This window comes from Symsagittifera roscoffensis, chromosome 3, assembly GCF_963678635.1.
Source record: "Symsagittifera roscoffensis chromosome 3, txSymRosc1.1, whole genome shotgun sequence".
In the NCBI taxonomy this organism is placed as follows: domain Eukaryota; kingdom Metazoa; phylum Xenacoelomorpha; order Acoela; family Convolutidae; genus Symsagittifera; species Symsagittifera roscoffensis.
Window position 1 is genome coordinate 36,531,056 of NC_087064.1, and position 19,929 is coordinate 36,550,984.

At 37.3% G+C, this 19,929-nt stretch overlaps 2 protein-coding genes across 2 annotated transcripts in view; both read left to right on the forward strand.

Moving 5' to 3' along the window:
* Nucleotides 1–19,929, forward strand: part of LOC134841697 (protein wntless homolog B-like) — a 487,665-nt gene that overhangs the window by 177,366 nt on the left and 290,370 nt on the right. The gene's annotated exons all lie outside the window — the stretch shown is intronic.
* Nucleotides 11,536–13,659, forward strand: LOC134841695 (uncharacterized). The gene has a single exon (XM_063857730.1). The coding sequence runs from the start codon at nt 11,536–11,538 to the stop codon at nt 13,657–13,659; it is 2,124 nt and encodes a 707-aa protein (XP_063713800.1).

Sequence of the window (19,929 nt, forward strand, 5' to 3'; positions counted from 1 at the left end):
TTTGATAACTAACAGTTGTCAGATAAAATAATGTGCTTTGTGCTGCTGGTGAAGTTTGAATTCCGGCTTGTAATCCCTTCGGCTTGATGTTCCGACGGCCGGAACCAAAAATGAGTGAGCATACCTAAGTTGATTTTCAAATGACTACATTCTCTTTCATGATAAATTGCTTGTTACAAAATTAAATTCATTGTTCCGAATAACGAAGACCCCCATAGACCAAAAATGTTCATCATACAATTCCATGAGTTATGTCTATGAAAAAACGTTACTCAAACAAAACAAAAATGGAAACTGTATGTCTAGCATTTTTTCAGTGGCAACAGAAAAAGTTTTGTCAAGTATTTTCGAAATTACTTCCAAAATAATTGTTGTATTACTCCAGCGCTAAACAATTTTTGTACTCGAAAAAACGTTCTAAGTTTTTTTGCATAATTTTTGAATGCTAAACTTAGTTCTGCATGCACAAAAGGTGTATTATTTTTCCGTTTCACTCAATAGTTTTGTTTCAAAAACGCTCGAAAAACGTCTTTTTTCTATTCCAAATTTTTACATGCCTTCGGCAATCCTTGATTCATTACAATTTCAAATTCAAAAACTTAGCTTCTTTGAAATTTTTGCCAAAACTTCATTAGTTTGCTACCTTCATTATATGTTTCGTGTAGGTCATCCATAATCAATTTGCTTCTATGCAAAACTTTTACGAAGATACTTATTGGCTCTAATTTAGAATAGCCAGAGTCTTTGTCATGTGTTTTCAGTTGCGGCATAACCCAAAAACTTTGAGAAGAACTTAAATATCAAAACACTTTTTTGGTTAATGGAAAAATGCTAGACATAAAAATTCCATGATTGAAAAAAAAACACTAATCATAGACCTTTCAAGCAGATTTATGTACTTATGCAATTGCATGAAAAACGTATGAGTAGCATTTTTCCATTACCGAAGGTTGTTTGATTAGACTGTTTGGTCAACCCGGGCTTGGGGTTTTTATTCAGTCAATTTTTGACTTTTTAACTAAGCTTTTTTGACAGAAGTTTTTCAAAACATCTACAAAGTTTTTCTGTCTGGCGCCCAGCGTTAAAACGTTTTTGTAACTTTGATGCCTTTTTGTAAAGTTATGAGGTTTTGGAAAGTGCGAAATTTTACCTTCGTATGAGACACATAAGCGGCGGATCAATGCGTTCCAAACTTAAAATTATCCCCATATGCAATTGTAAACTACAAAAGGATATGGTCAGCGTCTAGCAGCCCAATTATACCACCAAAGGACTTGCTACATTCATCCACCAGTGACGCGTGTTATAAGAACGAAACTTACTGCGCGTAGGTTATTTCAAATTGGCTAAATTAACATCTTTCACAGGGGAAACGTTTTTTTTCTAATTTTGAGCTCAAAAAACAATATCTTTCTGATAGTTAGGAAAATTGTATCAAAAAAGCCTAGTTAAAAAATGATTGAAAAGCTTACTTACTTTGAAGTCGGAGCAAGGATAAACGTCAAGTTTTCAAATTATCGAGTCAGATTACGATTAAGATTGGATTCAAGATGGAAATGTTTATGGCCGAAGAGTCACATTTGCATAATAATCTTACGATACCAAACAGATGAACAATGAACAAAAAAAGGCTAAAATAGATAAAAGAAAAAATCACCAATGCAAAAAATGTAAAGAAATTTTCCTTTATTGATATAAGATCAAAACTAAAATGCATTTTTACAGACACAAGAAAACCATACGGTGAAATACTGAACGCAGATTATGAACACGACACTTTCAGCCAAAAAACGGAATAAAGAAACACAGATGAAGAGAGTCTGAAGCTGCGACAAAATTGTGAAGAATGGGGAAACATTGAAGAAGAATAACAAAAACTTTGCCCGGAAAACGCAAATATACTTTCTTGCTCTAATGTTCCTCATCAAGCAGTAAAAAAATGACATAGTAGTACGATATTGACTATATAACTTGAAAAAAAAAGACAACAGATTTCAATTCCAAAAAATTCAAAAATCCTGTTTTTTCAATTTATTTGGCAGTGACATATTTTCGACCAAATCAAACTAGAAAAAAAACTATTCCGTTTCAATTTGAATGATCTGTTCAAACTCAGCAATAGACACTTTGTTTTAAAATGATTTGTCAGAAACTTACATCATAAATTGATACATAGACACAATCAGCACTCGCTCTTTGTTAAACAATCAGAGAACTTTCTTAGTTAAACAATTCAAAAATCTTTAAAAATTTATACAAAATATTTATTACGTTAATTGAACTGAATGAAAGGAAATCGCAAGTCTATAAATCAAACAACGGAAAACTTTGCTATATCAACAGAAAAAGTAGTAAAAAACAGGTTTAGTTCAAAATGTTTAATTCCACGAGGCATTCAGAAGAGTGCTTATTCTGCATCGAATTCCACACAGAGTTCTAGATATTGATTCCAGAAAGTTAGGAAACAAACTAAAACAAACAGAAAAAACAACGAAAGCGAAAGAGTTTCAAACCATAAAAATGAATTATGTTACTTAAATATCGAACCTTATTAATCATCAAACAAATGTTAATAAAAAAGCTGAAATGCTTTTTTCAGAATAATTCACAAAAAATACTCAGTTATCACGAACGCAAATTAACTTATTTAATATCAGTAAAATTACCAAATAATCACCAATAGACTTTTCTTAACGACTTCATTTGGACCTATATAATGCAAAACAACAATGTATAGAAACTATTTCTTTATTAGAAAACCAAATAAAAAAAGCAAAGTACCATGAATTAAAAATTACTTTTCATTGAACTCTAGTGCGTAACCGACCATCCGTAAAATTTTAGTTTCTTTCAAGGGCGTGGAATGTTTTTTTTCTAAAATGGTGCATAAAAAAGTTCTGATCCTTTAGTTTTTCTAATCTTGATATTGTTTTTGTTATTTTTGATGATTTGATACCGTTGCAGTTCAACAAAAATAACCCAAATTATAGACTATCAAGGTTTAAAAAGAGCAAAATTTTTAAACTAATAAAAAAAAAGAAAAAAAATCAATTTTTCTTCAGCCAAATCCTTTGAAATTAAATTTTTTTCTGCGGATCTTCATTTAAAAATTATATTTCACGTCCTGGTAACAAATAAATTCAGAACTACCTACTATAACTATTTATATCCTCAAAATTACTTCATAACCGGAGGAAGTACAAATTAAAAGATGGAAAGCTGGTTGCTGTTTAAACAAAAAATTTTCGGACCATAATCATGAAAGAAGTGATTTTTTTGTCACATTATTGTCAGTTTTAGTGGGTGGTGCATTTCGAGAACTGTACGCTCGCGTAGAAGATTACTAAAATAGGCAAAGTTTTAAGTTTTCTTAAAAATTTTTTTTGCCGAATAAGCGCTAAATGAAACAACCAAAACTAAATTTTAGCACATTAAAGTTAAATTTTTTCTCCTAGAAGTCTAACAAAAAAATGATTTCCATATAACGAGCGTTACCCGATTGCATTTCTCGCTTGAAATTTGACTACATCTCAAAAAATTCAAAATAGTTTTTTCGACTCTGGGAGAACAACTGAAAAAATTTTGATGTCGCTCGAATCACGACTTAAAATTCTTTAAAATGAAATAGCACTCAACCTATTCCGCTGTTTATTGTGGCACCTGAGAAAAAAAAGAAAAAAAAAAACTACAAAGTCTCTCCCCCCCCCCCCGTTTTCAGTGGTCGGAATAATTAAAACTGTTTAAAAAGTAGCACACATTTTTCTGTCAAAGATTCTTAAAACTGTTTCAACAAAATTCAAGATTTCAACATGATCAAGATCATAGAACAGTTCACAGAACGACTAACTGGTCATGTTTTCTTTTTGCCCATAGCGCAGACAACCAAAAATAATGGAATACCAAAACATTTTCTTTGTAAAATTGTAACTATTGTGATTTCTCGCCGAGCGACCGAGAAGTTTCATAAAAAATATGCAAACATAATTTAATAGTTGTCATCATCGAGGAAGACTTGACCCAAAATATTCACACTACCTGACTAAGAATGATATATTGAGAGCAATGAGAATTTTATTAACACTTGATAAAAAATTGAAAAACTAACCAACGTTTTTATCAAAATTGTTAATAAAAAATTTCTATTTCGGAAGTTTTAACATTTTTCAGACAATAAAGTAACATGACAACAAAACCGCAAAAAATCGAGAATAAAAATAAATCAGAAGAACTCTCAAAGCAATCATTGAGCAGCCAAAAATACTACTTTGCCCCAAAAAAGTTGCCAAAAGTTTCAGCATCGGAGCAGTACTAATACAAACCTGAAAACAGAATCAAATGAATTGGATCTAAGTGAGAAAACTCACGAATTCATACACATATTTGTTCCGACTTTCGAAGAAAACGTAATATTTATGCTCGGTGTGGTTTTTTTATTCAGTCATTTTTGCCGATCGAAATAATTTTTTTCAACAAAAGTTATTTATACATCATTGAAGATATCGACTTTTTGAGTTCAAATTTAAAAAGATATTTTACCTCAGATTATTTTTTGTAAAATTCTGAAGGTTTGAAAATTGCCAAATTGGCCATGTTCTGGAACAAATTATGCGCGCTTTGAAGAGTTCATTCATAGTGCTGAGAACTTAACGCGAAATAATTATGACTGGCGAATTTTCCCGCGCAATAAAATTGTTTCAAATTGAATTGAGGCTATCTAATTGGTCGTACTATTTTCGTACGACTAAAAATTCGTCATTTTTTTTATAGTCCAGAATTTGTAGGTTTTCAATACTTTCTTCTCCAAAATCTATTCGATCTGCTTTGCCCTGATACACGAGCAGTCTTGTTTTGGTTGTCAACTCTCATGGAAGAATCCACTACAAGAGTATTTGTATTGTCAACACAGTATAGAACTATAGCTTAACACCAAACCTCTCAAAAAAATTAATCACAGATCAAAAGCCAATTTTGTTATTATCCAAAACAAGCATTCAAATCACAAAAAAGCACATTAAACCAAAATCGCGGAAAGCACAGGTTCGAATTTTTTGTTCCAATTTTTGTAACAAAAGTAACGGAATATTTGTACTCGGGTGGGTTTTTTTTCTTCAGACAAATTCCGACTTTTTACCTAGCCATTTTTGACGGAATTTTGTTCTTTTCATTCAAAATGTGTTGTTGTTTTGAGCTTAAACTTGAAATGATATTTCACTTGTGATAATTTTTTGTAAATTTATGGGGGCTAAAGATTGCCCTTTTGGCCAATTTGGGACAATTAACGTGCGATATTTTTCTCGCTATTAACGGGGAAGCAGAGATTTAATTCGCCTTAGAAGTCGTTCCAAATTGGATGAAAAAAGCTTATTTGCAAAAATTGATGTGTTACTAGGAGCAAAATCGATCACTTTGTACTTAATTTGGTTTTGGTGGGATGATTTTCACAAAAGTTTCAAATTAAAAAAAGTTTATTTTTTTCATGTGAATACTGCTTCGCCCTGATACGAGCAGTCTTGTTGATTTTTTTAACTTGGGATATCTATAACCTAGATTCCGCACTTTCCGTCTATTACCTGAATTGAGGACGTTCAAAGTAACTCAACGACAAACCATTAAGCAATTGATAAGCGAGTAATTTTTGAAGTATTAGGGTTTCGAATATGAATATCTTAGGTACTTTTGTGAATGTTTATGAATATCAAAGGGTTTTTCAATCTCAAATTCATAATATAAACCCTAACAGCTTTTTATCGATATTTAAAACAATACTGAGGAATCTATACTACTTATTTGTGTTATTATATACAGTAAAACAGCGTCATAGAGAACTTACACTGCACCTAAGGTTAAAAAGCCAATCAACTCCTTAGAACGACTCAATTTCATGAACCAAATAGCTTTATACGTTAAAAGTCCATAACTGGACTGGCTTTGCAACAACTATACAAACCTCTCAGCATAATTCAACGGATTATTTGTCATTGACGCATCTGACGCTTCAAAAACTGATGAAAAAGAAGAAAAAAAACACTCCTTTTAATTTTTATCAGAAGTCAAACTGCATTCTCAAAAAGTAACAAAAATCTTCAATAAATACACGAAAAGAGAGATATCAAAAAGAAGGTAAACAACAATTTTCAAAAATGATTAAAACTACCACTTTGGTTCTTACATTTTCGATATGTTAAAAAACGAAAAAAAAATATCAAAAAGATGGAGTTGAGAAAAAATAAGACACCAAAAAATCAAACAGAAAAAAAGCAATACAAAACATTAAACGAACATTTTTATTGATAATCCAACGTTTGAGAATCAAAAACAGAAATGCTTTTATAGACAAGCAAATCATACAATAACAAAACCCCGACGAAGTAAGAAAAATGACATACCATTGACATAATAACCACAAAGCAAAAAATTAGTAGACATCTACAAACCCAAAAATTCAAATATATACACTAGAGTCTCTGCATTTTGTTTTGATCTAAAATATGGCGAAAATCAAGAAACCTAGAAAAGTATGCTGAAATCAACAAATGCAAAGAGCAGATGAATTGACAATAACTCTACCTCCAAATTTACAACTCAATTCAAAAATATTTTTGTTATTGTTTATCCCAAAAAACTTTTGACTAGAATCGAAGATTAGAAAGAAAACATCCTACGAAGTTTGAACAGAATTGGAAAAATTGGCAAAAAATTCGTAATTTGAGTTAATTGGTTTCTCAATCTATGTCTACGACATTTGAACTTTAATCTTTGCCGAACATAATTTTGCCACAAATTTGACATGAATATGCCGCCAAATTAGTAAACTGAAAGACTCAAAACTCAAAAATCAAAAAGAAATCATTTAAAAAAAGAAACAACTAAACTACGATCTGAAATTGGAATCTTAATCATCCAAAACGTATTGCCATTGTCATTGGCGCACAATAGTTTTTTAAAAAAAGAAACCGAAACCAAGGTTTTTTTGTTTGAAAAATCAACGAACCCATCCTTATACTATCCAATCATATTGTTTACTTTTTTTTCTTTTTTTTGGATTGTAAGTTCCAAAGAAAAAAAAACTCAAAATCATTTTTTTTGTTACAATACAATTGCAAGGGTTCCATGTAATCAAAGGAATTACATACTGGCCATTTTACATTTTGTCTGACACGTCAAAACGTGAATTAAGTTTAGGAGACATAGTCAATTAGAAATGAATTCAACCTATGATGCTGTTTTTAAAGTCATAGAAACAGACGTAGAACTTTTATCAAAAGCAACTAACCAAGCCATAAGCGATTCCGAAGTACAGATCATAAACGATTTCTTAACGGAATTGAGGAGCTTGCTTGACGATGCCAATAACGAAGCAGTCAAGATAATACGCACCGGAACGGACCAGCAAGACTCAATCATTGAACGATTGAAAACTTTGAAAGTTTTGTACCGAACGATCCAACTACGACATCAAAACGATACGAGCGTACCCTCAACAACACTGCCACGTCTTCTTTAAACTCATCACGAGTAGCCAGCAAGGTCTCGACGCCTTCAATAATACGACAAGCCTTGGAAAATCCTCCCCTTCGACGCCAAATGGAAAGTTTAACCCGTAGTAACACTACACAAAACGTCACCATGGACCAGGACACCCCGGACGATTTGCCACAATTTTCTCGATTGCCAGCAATCTTAAACGCTACTTCAAACCACAGATCAAATTCCGCCCAGGACAATTCAGGACTCCTACTTCGCCCCGGATCTAACAGCGACGCCAATACCTTGGATCATCGCATTCATCAACAACCTACAGAAACTCTTGGAACTCAAACTGCCCATGGAACTCACCTCCATCCTCAGTCAAACCTCTCATTGCAGCAGCCGAACGCCGACTTGTCACAAAGTTCAAACCTTCAGCCGAACCACCCAGAAGCTCAACTTCAAGGAACGACCATAGAATTGAACAATGGAACTCAACTCCAAATCGACAATCAGCAATTGACAGCAACAGTGGGACAAAGACCGAACTCAGAAGCTCAACTTCATGAAAGGTCACCGCACTCCAACCCTGGAATTCAAATCCAAGTTTTCAATCAGCAGATGAACGCACCAGCAACCCGACAAAGAAATGTTTCAGCACCAATATTTCTTCCGACAGCAACTTCAAAAGCAGCTCAGAGTCAAATGATTGGACAGCAAATGACACAATTCTTGCTCCCTAGACAGCTAGCCCCCCACATGGACTATACCAGCCTTCAAGCCAACAACAGAACCAGCCTTCAAGCCAACAACAGAACCAGCCTTCAAGCCAACAACAGAGGACACATAATCCGAATAGCGCCTTTAGACCCATCTTGACGATTGGAAATCAGAATTCAACCAATCATCCCCCCACCAACGTGTTCAGTGGACACCAGACGACAGCTAAGGGTATCACAAACATCAACGGAGTACCGATACCAGCACAACCAGCACTACTGCCAACAAACCAAGGAGATCAACGAACAGCAACAAATTGGACCTCCAGCCAGCCGACCCGGACTCACCAATGTACACAACCTGCCATACGATCGTACCAGGAAGGATTCCTGGGAACCACGACAGCATACAACCCTACGAACATGCCGACATCATCAACAACAGCCTTCACTCATGCAGGCTGCAGGGGACCAACAGGAACAACTCACCCAAATATCAACCGACCTCCCCCTCATCAACATGCAGTCCATCAACATGCAGCACATCAACATGCAGCACATCAGAACCAGCCGACTTATTCTCCGATTCCGACCAACCTTGGAACATTCCGACCAACCTCCGATTCCGACCAACGCCCATTGTCAAACCATTCATATTCGACGGAGAACCTGAACAATGGTTAGATTGGATAGGACTGTTCAACGCAACCATCAACAGCACCGACATGACAAACTCGGAAAAGATGACACATCTGCAGAAACTTGTATCCGGAGATGCCAAATCTCTCATCCGAGGATATGGATGCAATGGAGCAATGTATGACGCAGCCCTTCAGCGACTGGAAAACGACTTTGGTAACCCGACGAAGATAGTTACATCCTTCCTTCGACGACTCGACGCCATCAGCTGCCCCAATCTACGGCATACCAGAAGCTACAAGGAGCTCGCCAATTTCCTACAGACAATTGTCGATACAGTTACGACACTTGGATTCCAGCACGATCTACACTCTACGACAAATGTCCGAACAGTTTTGTCAAAACTGCCTACCACTTGCCGACTAGAATGGAATAGATACGATCTGCAATGCAACATCAGACAACCAGCACTGATCGACCTCACCAATTGGTTCAACATCTACGCCGAAGCATGCAGCGATTTGCCGAGCAACAACAACAACACCAGAAACAGCAGCAGCAACAACAACTACAACAGCAGCAACACTCAAGGATCATCATCCAACGGTCACACCCACCAACATGGACCATCGGATCACCGCGCCAATCAGAACAATCGGAACCAGCAACGCAGCCAGCAGCAACATAAATATGGACAAAAGGATCAACGACGAGATTTTTGCCCGGAGAAACGCAATTGCCAGTACCTTGGAAAATGCCAACACTTCATCGCAATGAACCCAAAGGACAGATTACAGCATGCCAGGGACCTACAACTATGTTTCAACTGCCTCAGACCCCACAAGTTCGCCGACTGTCAATGCAGTAAGGATGGATGCAGTAAGAAACACCACACACTTCTGCACAACAGCAGCACCTACAACTCGACGACACAGAGGGAGACAGCCAACTGGAATTCCAGACAACATGACGACACCACCAACTGCAGCACCAGCATAAGCACATTCCGACCCTGCCAATAACGATCTCTCATGGCAAACATAGAGTTCATGCCTATGCAATGCTTGATTGTGGAAGCAAACTGACATTGCTTAAATCATCAATCGCCCTCCAACTCAAACCAGATCTGCAATTAGACGACACCATCCAGCTAAACCAAGCACTGATATCATCAGACACAGCTTCTACAAAGATGACGATCGCGATTGGACCCTACAACCAGCAAAAGCAGCCATTTCAATTAAATGACATCGACGTCATAATGGATTGGAACCTTTCCCAATTCAACCCTGAACTCGTCAACTCCATCTGCCAAAGGACCGAGCCACTTCAACACATTCGGATAGCCACACTGCCCTCGAAAGAAATCGGAATCATCATTGGATGCGATGTCGCCGAACTCGTGACACCTTCAGAAGTAATCCATTCAAAACAAAATGTGCCTATTGGATGGAAAACGCCACTTGGATGGTCTCTCTGTGGACGAGACAATGCAGCGACACCCAACGACATCAACAAAATCAACTTCACGACAGACGATACACTGTTTCGCCACGTAGCTGAATGGATGAAAATGGACGCCGAAGGGATTTCAACTGACCAACGCAGCCTCTCAACAGACGACAAGGAAGCTCTCCGCATCTTGGAATCTTCAACAACCCGCTTGCCCAATGGACACTACGAAGTTGGAATGCTTTGGAAACAGGGACAACAACTGCCAAACAATAGATGGCTTGCCAAGAAGCAGCTCGACAGCCTTCTCTAACGACTGAAGAGAAACACTGAGATGGCACAGAAATATCAGGAGACCATCGTCACCGACTTGCAGAAAGGTTTCATAGTCAAAATTGATGATTCCCATGAAGACTCAACAGGAAAATGGTACCTTCCTCATCATCCAGTGACAACCATCAATAAACCTGGCAAGGTTCGCCGAGTCCTTAATACATCGAGCATCTACAAAGGAGAATCACTCAACAGCAACCTACTAACTGGACCAGACCTCCTCACAAACCTTACTGGAATCGTTATGCGATTTCGCGAGGACCAAATCGCTATTTCTGCCGTTATTGAAGCAATGTTCATGCAGGTCTTCGTGAGCCCAGAGGACCAGCCGTATTTGCGATTTCTGTGGAAGGACAACACGGGCCAACCCGCAACCTTCCAATACACCCGCCACATCTTCGGAGCTACCGACTCACCATGTGTTGCCTGCTACGCCACTCGACAATGTGCGAAGGACAATGCCGACAAGTATCCAGCCTTGGAGCAAATCACAAAACGCAACATACACATGGACGACCTATACAAAGCCGTTTCAACACCGACGGAAGCGACACAGTTAATGAAAGACCTTCAAAAGATGTTCAGCCTTGGAGGTTTCAACCTCACAAAATGGACCTCAAACTCTCAACAATTCCTCACAACAGTCAACGAGAACCACTTGGAAAACAGCGACAGCCTCACCAAGAAGGAACGACCCCTCGAAAGAGTTCTTCGAGTGAAATGGAAACCAGACACGGACGTCTTTCTTGTGGAAGCAAAGAAGTTTCACGCCATTGACAAGAAAGACTTAACGCAGCGCAAACTATTGAAGTTTGCTTCTTCAATCTTTGACCCGCTTTGAATTACGATGCCACTGACAATTCGACTACGACAATCACTTCAACTTGCCTGGAGTAATGGACCTCAATGGGACAAACTTCTAAACATGGAGCATTTAACAGACCTCAACGATTGGATAGACAAGCGAAGCCAATTCAACGACATCTGCCTGCCCCGGGTTTACTTCAAACCAGAAACGAAGATACTGGAAACCCAACTCCATTTATTCAGCGACGCCTCCGAACTTGCCTTAGCATCAGTTGCTTACCTCAGAATCAGATACGACGACGACACAACGGAACTCAAGTTCGTCATTGGAAAAGCCCGAGTAGCACCCATCAGCAGAATGACAATTCCAAATCTCGAGCTTCAAGCCACCACTAACGGAGCTAAACTGTCTCGTTTCATCAAAGAACAACATGACATACGAATCGACAATACGACACTATGGACAGATAGTACAACAGTTCTTCATTGGATAAACTCGCCGAATCAACGACACCGAATCTTCATTGCCAACCGCCTGAATTTCATCATGGACTCAACATCTTCACTGGACTGGAGATACGTGCCCAGCAAAGACAACCCTGCAGACGACGGAAAACGTGGTTACAAAGCATGTGACATGACTACCGATTCACGATGGATCAAAGGACCAGACTTCTTGTTAAGACCATCATCAGATTGGCCTAATCACCCGCCAACACAACCTACAGCCGATATTCATCTGACAGACAACGACCCACAACCGCCAACATCAGTAATCGACTTCAACCGATTTAGCACTTGGACAAGAGCACTCAGAGTTACTTCATATGTTCTTCTCTTCGCAGAAAACATCAAAAGGAAGACACGCCAGAGCCTCTCACTTCAACACCTCACCTTAGGATTCGCATGGATCATTAAACACTCACAGAATCAATCATTTCCCAAGGAAATAGCATGCCTGACAAACAAATCTGACATTGCATTCCGCAGCCCTCTACAACATCTTTGCCCCTTCATCGACGATCACGGATACTTACGTGCCAAAGGACGACTACAGAAAACCCCGCTTCTACTTTGCAGCCGACATCCAGTCATTCTGAACGCAAAAAATTACCCAATACAACTCTTCATGAAGCAAACACACGAAATAAATTCCCATTGTGGAATGGAACACACTCGAAGCATTCTTCAGCAGGACTTCTGGATTATAAGATCACGCAAGCATCTGAAGAAAACTATTCGACAATGCATACCTTGCCGACGCCTTCGACAGGAATCAGTGAAGCCTCTGATGGCAGATCTACCCCTACAACGACTCCCTTTATCGGAAAACAGTTACCCCTTCTACTCAACAGGAATTGACTTCTTTGGACCCTTCGCCACGCGGAACAACGACGAGTACAGTAAGCGATACGTTCTCTTCTTCACCTGCCTCGTCACGCGAGCAGTTCATTCAGAAATATGCCAGCAAATCGACACAAACTCAACTCTACAAGCCATACGCCGTTTCATCGCTAGACGCGGTAAACCCAGGATCATCTTCTCTGACAACAGAAAAGCCTTCGTTGCAGCTGACAAGGAATTACAGGAAAGCCTTTCTGAGATTCAACAAAGCAACGACTTCAACACTCAATGCCAATTACTTGGAATAACCTGGAAGTTCAACCCACCTGCAGCTCCTCACTTGGGATCATGGGAACGCCTCATAAAAAAAATGAAGATTGCCTTCTACAAAGTCATTGGAACACGGACACTGGACGACGAAACGCTGTCAACCTTCACGTGCGAGGTTGAAGCTATGATGAATTCTCGCCCGCTAACACACGTCTCATCAGACCCAACCGACGACGAGCCCCTTACACCCAATCACCTTCTACTAGGACGACCAACAAACAATTTGCCTCCCGGATTGTTTCTCCCTCGCCACACAATGGACAAGAGAACTTGGAAACAAGCTCAAGCCTTGAGTCAACAGTTCTGGAACAGATACCTCAAAGACTACTTGCCAACCTTGACAACCCGAACGAAATGGACAAAGCAAGTGGAAAATCTTCAGCAAGGAGACCTTGTATGGATACTGGAAGACCTAACGCCTCGAGGTCTTTGGCCCCTGGGACGGGTACTTCGTACTTTCCCAGGTGCATACGGAATCGTTCGCTCTTGCGAAATTAAAACTAGCAGGTGGATTCTACACCGACCAGCAGTCAAACTCTCGCGAGTATTGGACCACAGAAACAACTAGATGACCAACATGATCAACGACAGCTAACAACTAGATGACCATTACAATCAACGACGACGTTACCATCAGCTTCAACGAACAATTTTCTAATTTGCAACCTGCAAATGGGCCCAGCTATGTCAACGACATTTGAACTTTAATCTTTGCCAAACCTAATTTTGCCACAAATTTGACATGAATATGCCGCCAAATTAGTAAACTGAAAGACTCAAAACTCAAAAATCAAAAAGAAATCAGTTAAAACAAGAAACAACTAAACTACGATCTGAAATTGGAATCTTAATCATCCAAAACGTATAGCCATTGTCATTGGCGCACAATTGTTTTTTAAAAAAAGAAACCGAAACCAAGGTTTTTTTTTGTTTGAAAAATTAACGAACCCATCCTTATACTAACCAATCATATTGTTTACTTTTTTTTCTTTTTTTGGATTGTAAGTTCCAAAGAAAAAAAAAACTCAAAATCATTTTTTTTGTTACAATACAATGGCGAGGGTTCCATGTAATCAAAGGAATTACATATTGGCCATTTTGCATTTTGTCTGACACGTCAAAACGTGAATTAAGTTTAGGAGACATAGTCAATTAGAAATGAATTCAACCTATGATGCTGTTTTTAAAGTCATAGAAACAGACGTAGAAATTTTAGCAAAAGCAATTAACCAAGCCATAAGCGATTCCGACGAAGTACAGATCATAAACGATTTCTTAACGGAATTGAGGAGCGTGCTTGACGATGCCAATAATGAAGCAGTCAAGATAATACGCACCGGAACGGACCAGCAAGACTCAATCATAGAACGATTGAAAACTTTGAAAGATTTGTACCGAACGATCCAACTACAATCAAAACGATAAGAGCGTACCCTCAACAACACTGCCACGTCTTTTTTAAACTCATCACGAGTAGCCAGCAAGGTCTCGACGCCTTCAATAATACGACAAGCCTTGGAAAATCCTCCCCTTCGACGCCAAACGGAAAGTTTAACCCGTAGTAACACTACACAAAACGTCACCATGGACCAGGACACCCCGGACGATTTGCCACAATTTTCTCGATTGACAGCAATCTTAAACACTACTTCAAACCACAGTTATTGGCATTTTCATGAAATTTAAGTATCCAAATGATGTTTAGGAAATCTGAAAAATAAAACACGGTTGAATGTAATTTTCTTGTTTATAATTTATGCATTTCAAAAAACAGCTGATTTTATTAAGTAATGCCAATCCTAAGTAAATCATTGTCATAAATAACGCTTATTATGGACTAAACTAGCCTAAGATTTTGAAAAGAAACGTTTTACAGATGAAAAAATAATGATTTGAGTTGCTTGTAAAGTTTAATTTTCGACCTGAAGTCCTTTCGGCTTGAAGTCCCGTCGGCTTGTTGTCCTAGACCCGAGCAAGCTACTTCCAATTTGAAGTTAATATGCTAATAATCTATCAAACTAGCGGTTATATATCAGTATTTAGACAACCGCGTATTCAGACTGGTCAGTTTTTAGACAAAAATTGAAATAACCAATTAGAATAGAGAAAGCAAAAACAAAAATCACTCAAGAACAATGAAATATTATCGGACAAAACTTAAAACGATATTTTAGGCAGAATAAATTTAAGCCGACAGAAAGTTAATAGTTTGAGATAGTTCATAGTTTTTCAAAGGTTTTGACAAATGACTGCAACTCCCTCCCAATACAATTTCGATGACAAGTGACCCCCCAGTAAAAAAAACTTTTCAGGCGAATTATTTTGTAGTCCAATAACTGATATTTTCGTCGTTTTTTCGGGCTGGTTCACCACGCGAAATTCTTCGTAATTGCATGCGAGACTCGATTTCTTGGGCACTTAATTTTTAATTTTTTCAGGAAGTTCCAAAAATTTGGCCGAACGACCCCAACTTCTTTGTTCCATCTCGTATTCCAATTTTCGCATTTGTTGGTATTTCTCATGGTAACATCCCTGTCAAAAACATTCCACATAACAAGGGGGACGTACCCACTTATCCAAAATTCAGTAATGCCCAGACGACCGGTACTTTCCAATTTTCACTCGATCCAAAAATTGTATAAATCTGTAAGAACGGTCGGGGGGCCGTTTTGAACGTTCTATCCCCCAAAATATTTTTTGATCTTACCAAAAATTCGAGTCCTTGAATTGTTGCAAATATTAGCATATCATCGCCTCGATGCAGTAGAAAATCCTTGTTGTTAGAGGTTTTCGTCCATTGGTCGTTGAGATTTATTTCCTCAAAACTTTTGGGTATGGCGGGCAATTTTTTTTCACGGGTTCGGCTCATTGATTTTCGTACTTGGCTGAATGCTGGAGGTAAACAATTCTCATCTGTTTCCTGCACTTGATTTTCGTAAATTGTTTTCAGGGGGACAACTGGTTTTTTTCTTCAATTTTTTCGATGATATTTTCCTTAAACTTTTGCTCCGACACGCGATCTTCTGGGGGCAAGTGGGGGTGAGTTGCAGGTTTATTAATAAATTTGATATTTGAAATTTCGTGAGTTAATTGGGACGGGCAACTATCGATAACGCATTTATAGTATTGAATATTTTCTCTTTTTCGATTTTTCTTATATAAATAACCATCAAAAAGTAAGTTTTCCCCTCTGAACGGGGCTTTCACAAAAAAAAATTCCATTATTTTGCGATAATTTATTGCCAACTTTCGGCCAATTGAGATATTAATTCGTTAGTTTTCAATTTCTTGTTTATTTTGGAGTTCAGATTTTGATTCTTTTCGACCAATCAGAATTGAGTATTTACTTTGTCTAAATACTGACTAGTATGAATACGCGGCTGTCTAAATACTGGCTGCACGCCCAAAGTAGCACACACTCTCTATTTTGATTGAATTGATTTCGTGTGAATTTCAAAGAACATCATAATTCAGCCTATGTTTGTGATGAAATTCAAACATACGCGAATAAAAAAATACCCGGATTGGAGTATCATATTGTGAACCCTCAACCGTAATAAATAAACGAACAAGAATCGAGTTTAAAGTGTTATTAGTTTAACGGTTTAAATAAACGTGCCATAAAAATAATTTGTGTGTTGATTTAAAGATCAGTTGTTCGGCCTGAATGCAAATATGGGTTAAAAAAATTGGTCAGTAACATATCTAGGTCAAAAGACAGTGTTTTTTTGTTTCCGAGTTTTTTCATGTTTTTTTTTCTGTTTTTTTTTCTTATATTAGATTGTTAAACTTTCTACTTACGCCACAGTCAAACTGACAGCCAATTTTTTCTAGCCAGGCTCTTTAACTATTATGCTTTTCTATTTTACTTGTCTTAAAACTTATTGGTTACTTTGTCTATGCTAGCTAGGTGATAGTTGCTGAAAATAATCGCCGATGCACAAAAAGTGATCAGATGTTGTTTCACAATTCTTGCTAAACTCTCTAAAATAAAATTAACGAGAGTCGTCAATCCCCCTTTTTTTGCAAAATTGTTATCACACCAAAACTTTCGATTTTATTGCTCCCATTTTCGTAACGAAAATAACGGAAAATTTGTGCTCGTGGTGCTTTTTTTCTTCAGACAATTTTTGACTTTTTAACAAGCTATTTTGATGGGATTGTTTTCTATCATTCAAAAGGTATTGTTGCCTTGAGCTTAAATTTGAAAAGACTTCATAAGTCTTAAAAAATGCTACAAATTGGTTGGAAGAAGCTTATTTGCCACAATTGATGGGATTGTTATTTTGATGGGATTGTTTTCTATCATTCAAAAGGTATTGTTGCCTTGAGCTTAAATTTGAAAAGACTTCATGAGTCTTAAAAAATGCTATAAATTGGTTGGAAGAAGCTTATTTGCCACAATTGATTTATTACAAGGAGCAAAATTTATCACTCTGTACTTTCAATGGCCTGTTCATTTTAATTTAATTTATTATACTTAATCTTTTTAATGTTATTACTGCTCCATAGACGTTAAAAGGCAGTCGGAACATTCAGGGCTTCGCCCTGATACGAGCAGTCTTCTTTTTTTATAGATTTGTCCTTATGCTTGGAAAATGAAGCAAGAATGATCGTATCGGGACAAAACCTGACTGTTCTGTCAGTACTTAAAAAGCACAGCAAAATTTTTTTTGAAAAAAAAACTGCTTTTCTATATTTGCAAGAAAAGGATTGCAAACTAAACAAACTTCAACAAAAAACAAAGATCAAGCACAAAAGAAGAACCAAAAAGGGATTTCAATGTATCTTTAACTTCGCTTGCGATGATCACAGCTAGGATTTTTTGTTTCGATTTCACGATTGGGTATCAAGTTTTTTTCAGATGGTACGAGTATAATCAGTCCTAGTCGGTTAGTTAAAAGTCGGAATCAGAACAAATTATTCGAGGGTTGTATGTTCTGATTGTGAAAAAGAGAGCAATTGTGAAAAGGAGATCGATTTTTATACCTTTGTTTATTTTTGCACATTAGAAAAGTGCGACAGCGGAATTTTGCAGCATTTTGGGAAAACATGCAAACGCTTGTTTGGTACTGCTATTAATTTTTACGGCAGAATGATTTGCATTTCATTTTCGGAGTGAAAACTGAAATCACCTTAAAACAACACTGTAAAAAAATGAATTGTATTAAGGGGTGCCTGTTGTTCCGAGCCTCGAAAATGGGGAGTAACTTTGTATACAGGTGTGTTTTAGTTTTTTCTTTTTTTTTGGTTTTCAAGGAAAACTCAAGTATCACACATAATCATCGGACTGCGTTGAACGATATATCATATTAAAGCCCTTTCAGTCGTGATTCGAACGACATTAAAAAATTTTCAAAAAAATCTTAGTATCGAGATAAGTTGGTTTGGGATAACTTAAGAAAGTTTGGGACAATTTATATAGCGCTTCTCTGGCAAAAAAAAATCGTTTGAAATTATTTGAAATGTTGAGTGCAAGAAATAAAGGAAAAATATTTAGAAGACATTCATAGTCGATTACGCCTAAATTACTAAATTTCTACGCGTTTGTATAGCTCTATCGTCACAAGACGTACAAAAAAAGTCTGAGAACGTGGTCGGAACATTCTGTGCTACTTGCACAGAAATCGGCTATCCTTTTTACAAATAAATGTAGATAAATTTTTTTGTATTTTTGACCTTTCCATATCTTTTCTTTTAGTTTCAATTTTAAAAATGCCCTCCGTGTCAGTATTATGATGCTAAAACGTCTATAGTTTTTGCATGGAGGTTAAAAAGGGAATCTGGAATAATTTTTCTGAGGTTTTTTCGATTATTTCATAATTTTATCTCCTTGAATATTATAAAAAGACTCTTTTTTTGTTTGAATCCTTGAATCCTATTTGATTTTGAAAGTTTGCAAGTTGCCAAATTAAAATGACCGTGTTTTCAAGTGGTCAATTGCTGGACTAAAAACGCCCACTTTTTACTCAAAGATAAGCAATTCCTTTCTTTCTTATTTAGTTAATCTGAAGTTGATATAGATGGGTATTAAATGAATATTAGGACAAATAAATCAAACTGATGTGTTATCAACACAAACAATCAAATGACATCGTGCATAAAAATGAGTGCCTGTCAAATCAATTTGGACAAAAACTCATACAAATTACAACTCAATTACAACCAAAAATTAGAAACATTTGATTTTTCTGACCTTGAATTGTCAATTAAAAGTTCGTTATCCAAGCAGAACAACCAATTTTTTGCATAAGTAGCTAAAAACCTCCCTGCTGTTGTATAGTGCTAAAACAGTTCGTGAGAGTCTCATTTCTAACTGTCAATCATTTGTCAAACGTGGTGCTAATTAATCTATTAGCAGGTGTTGCCCTTGGTATTGTCTGTCACCCTTGGTTGCCCTATACGATCCCTCTTATTGTTAACTTTGTGAGATCAGTTGCTTATCGTCGGAACTTACATATCGACTGACTAACGTTTTCAACATGGCGCAGCCAGCAGTCTCAAGTGGGGGAAAATTCACTTGGTATTACAGGATTCTGGCCATCGAAATGGACTGAACCGCCAATGATGTGGGAGTTCTGGATAAAGAGATTTCAATGGGGAATGGTGGCAAAGCACACAATCAACCCGAAAACTACTACTACGCAGCGACCCTTACTGCAGCCCAAGTCACCGCTTTGCCCGAGGAAGTTGACGGAAAGAATCGATTGGAATCAGAACAAATATTAATTTCAAACTTGTAATTGTGTCTGGAGGAAAAGGGGCAGGACGAGTTGCACAAGAGACGACCTCATCTGGATCTCTCAACGTTTCGTTACCCAAGGATGTTAGACATACT

Bases quoted from the DNA above. Each gene is read 5' to 3' on its own strand.
- LOC134841695 (XM_063857730.1), top strand. From the start codon at position 11,536: ATGGAGCATTTAACAGACCTCAACGATTGGATAGACAAGCGAAGCCAA.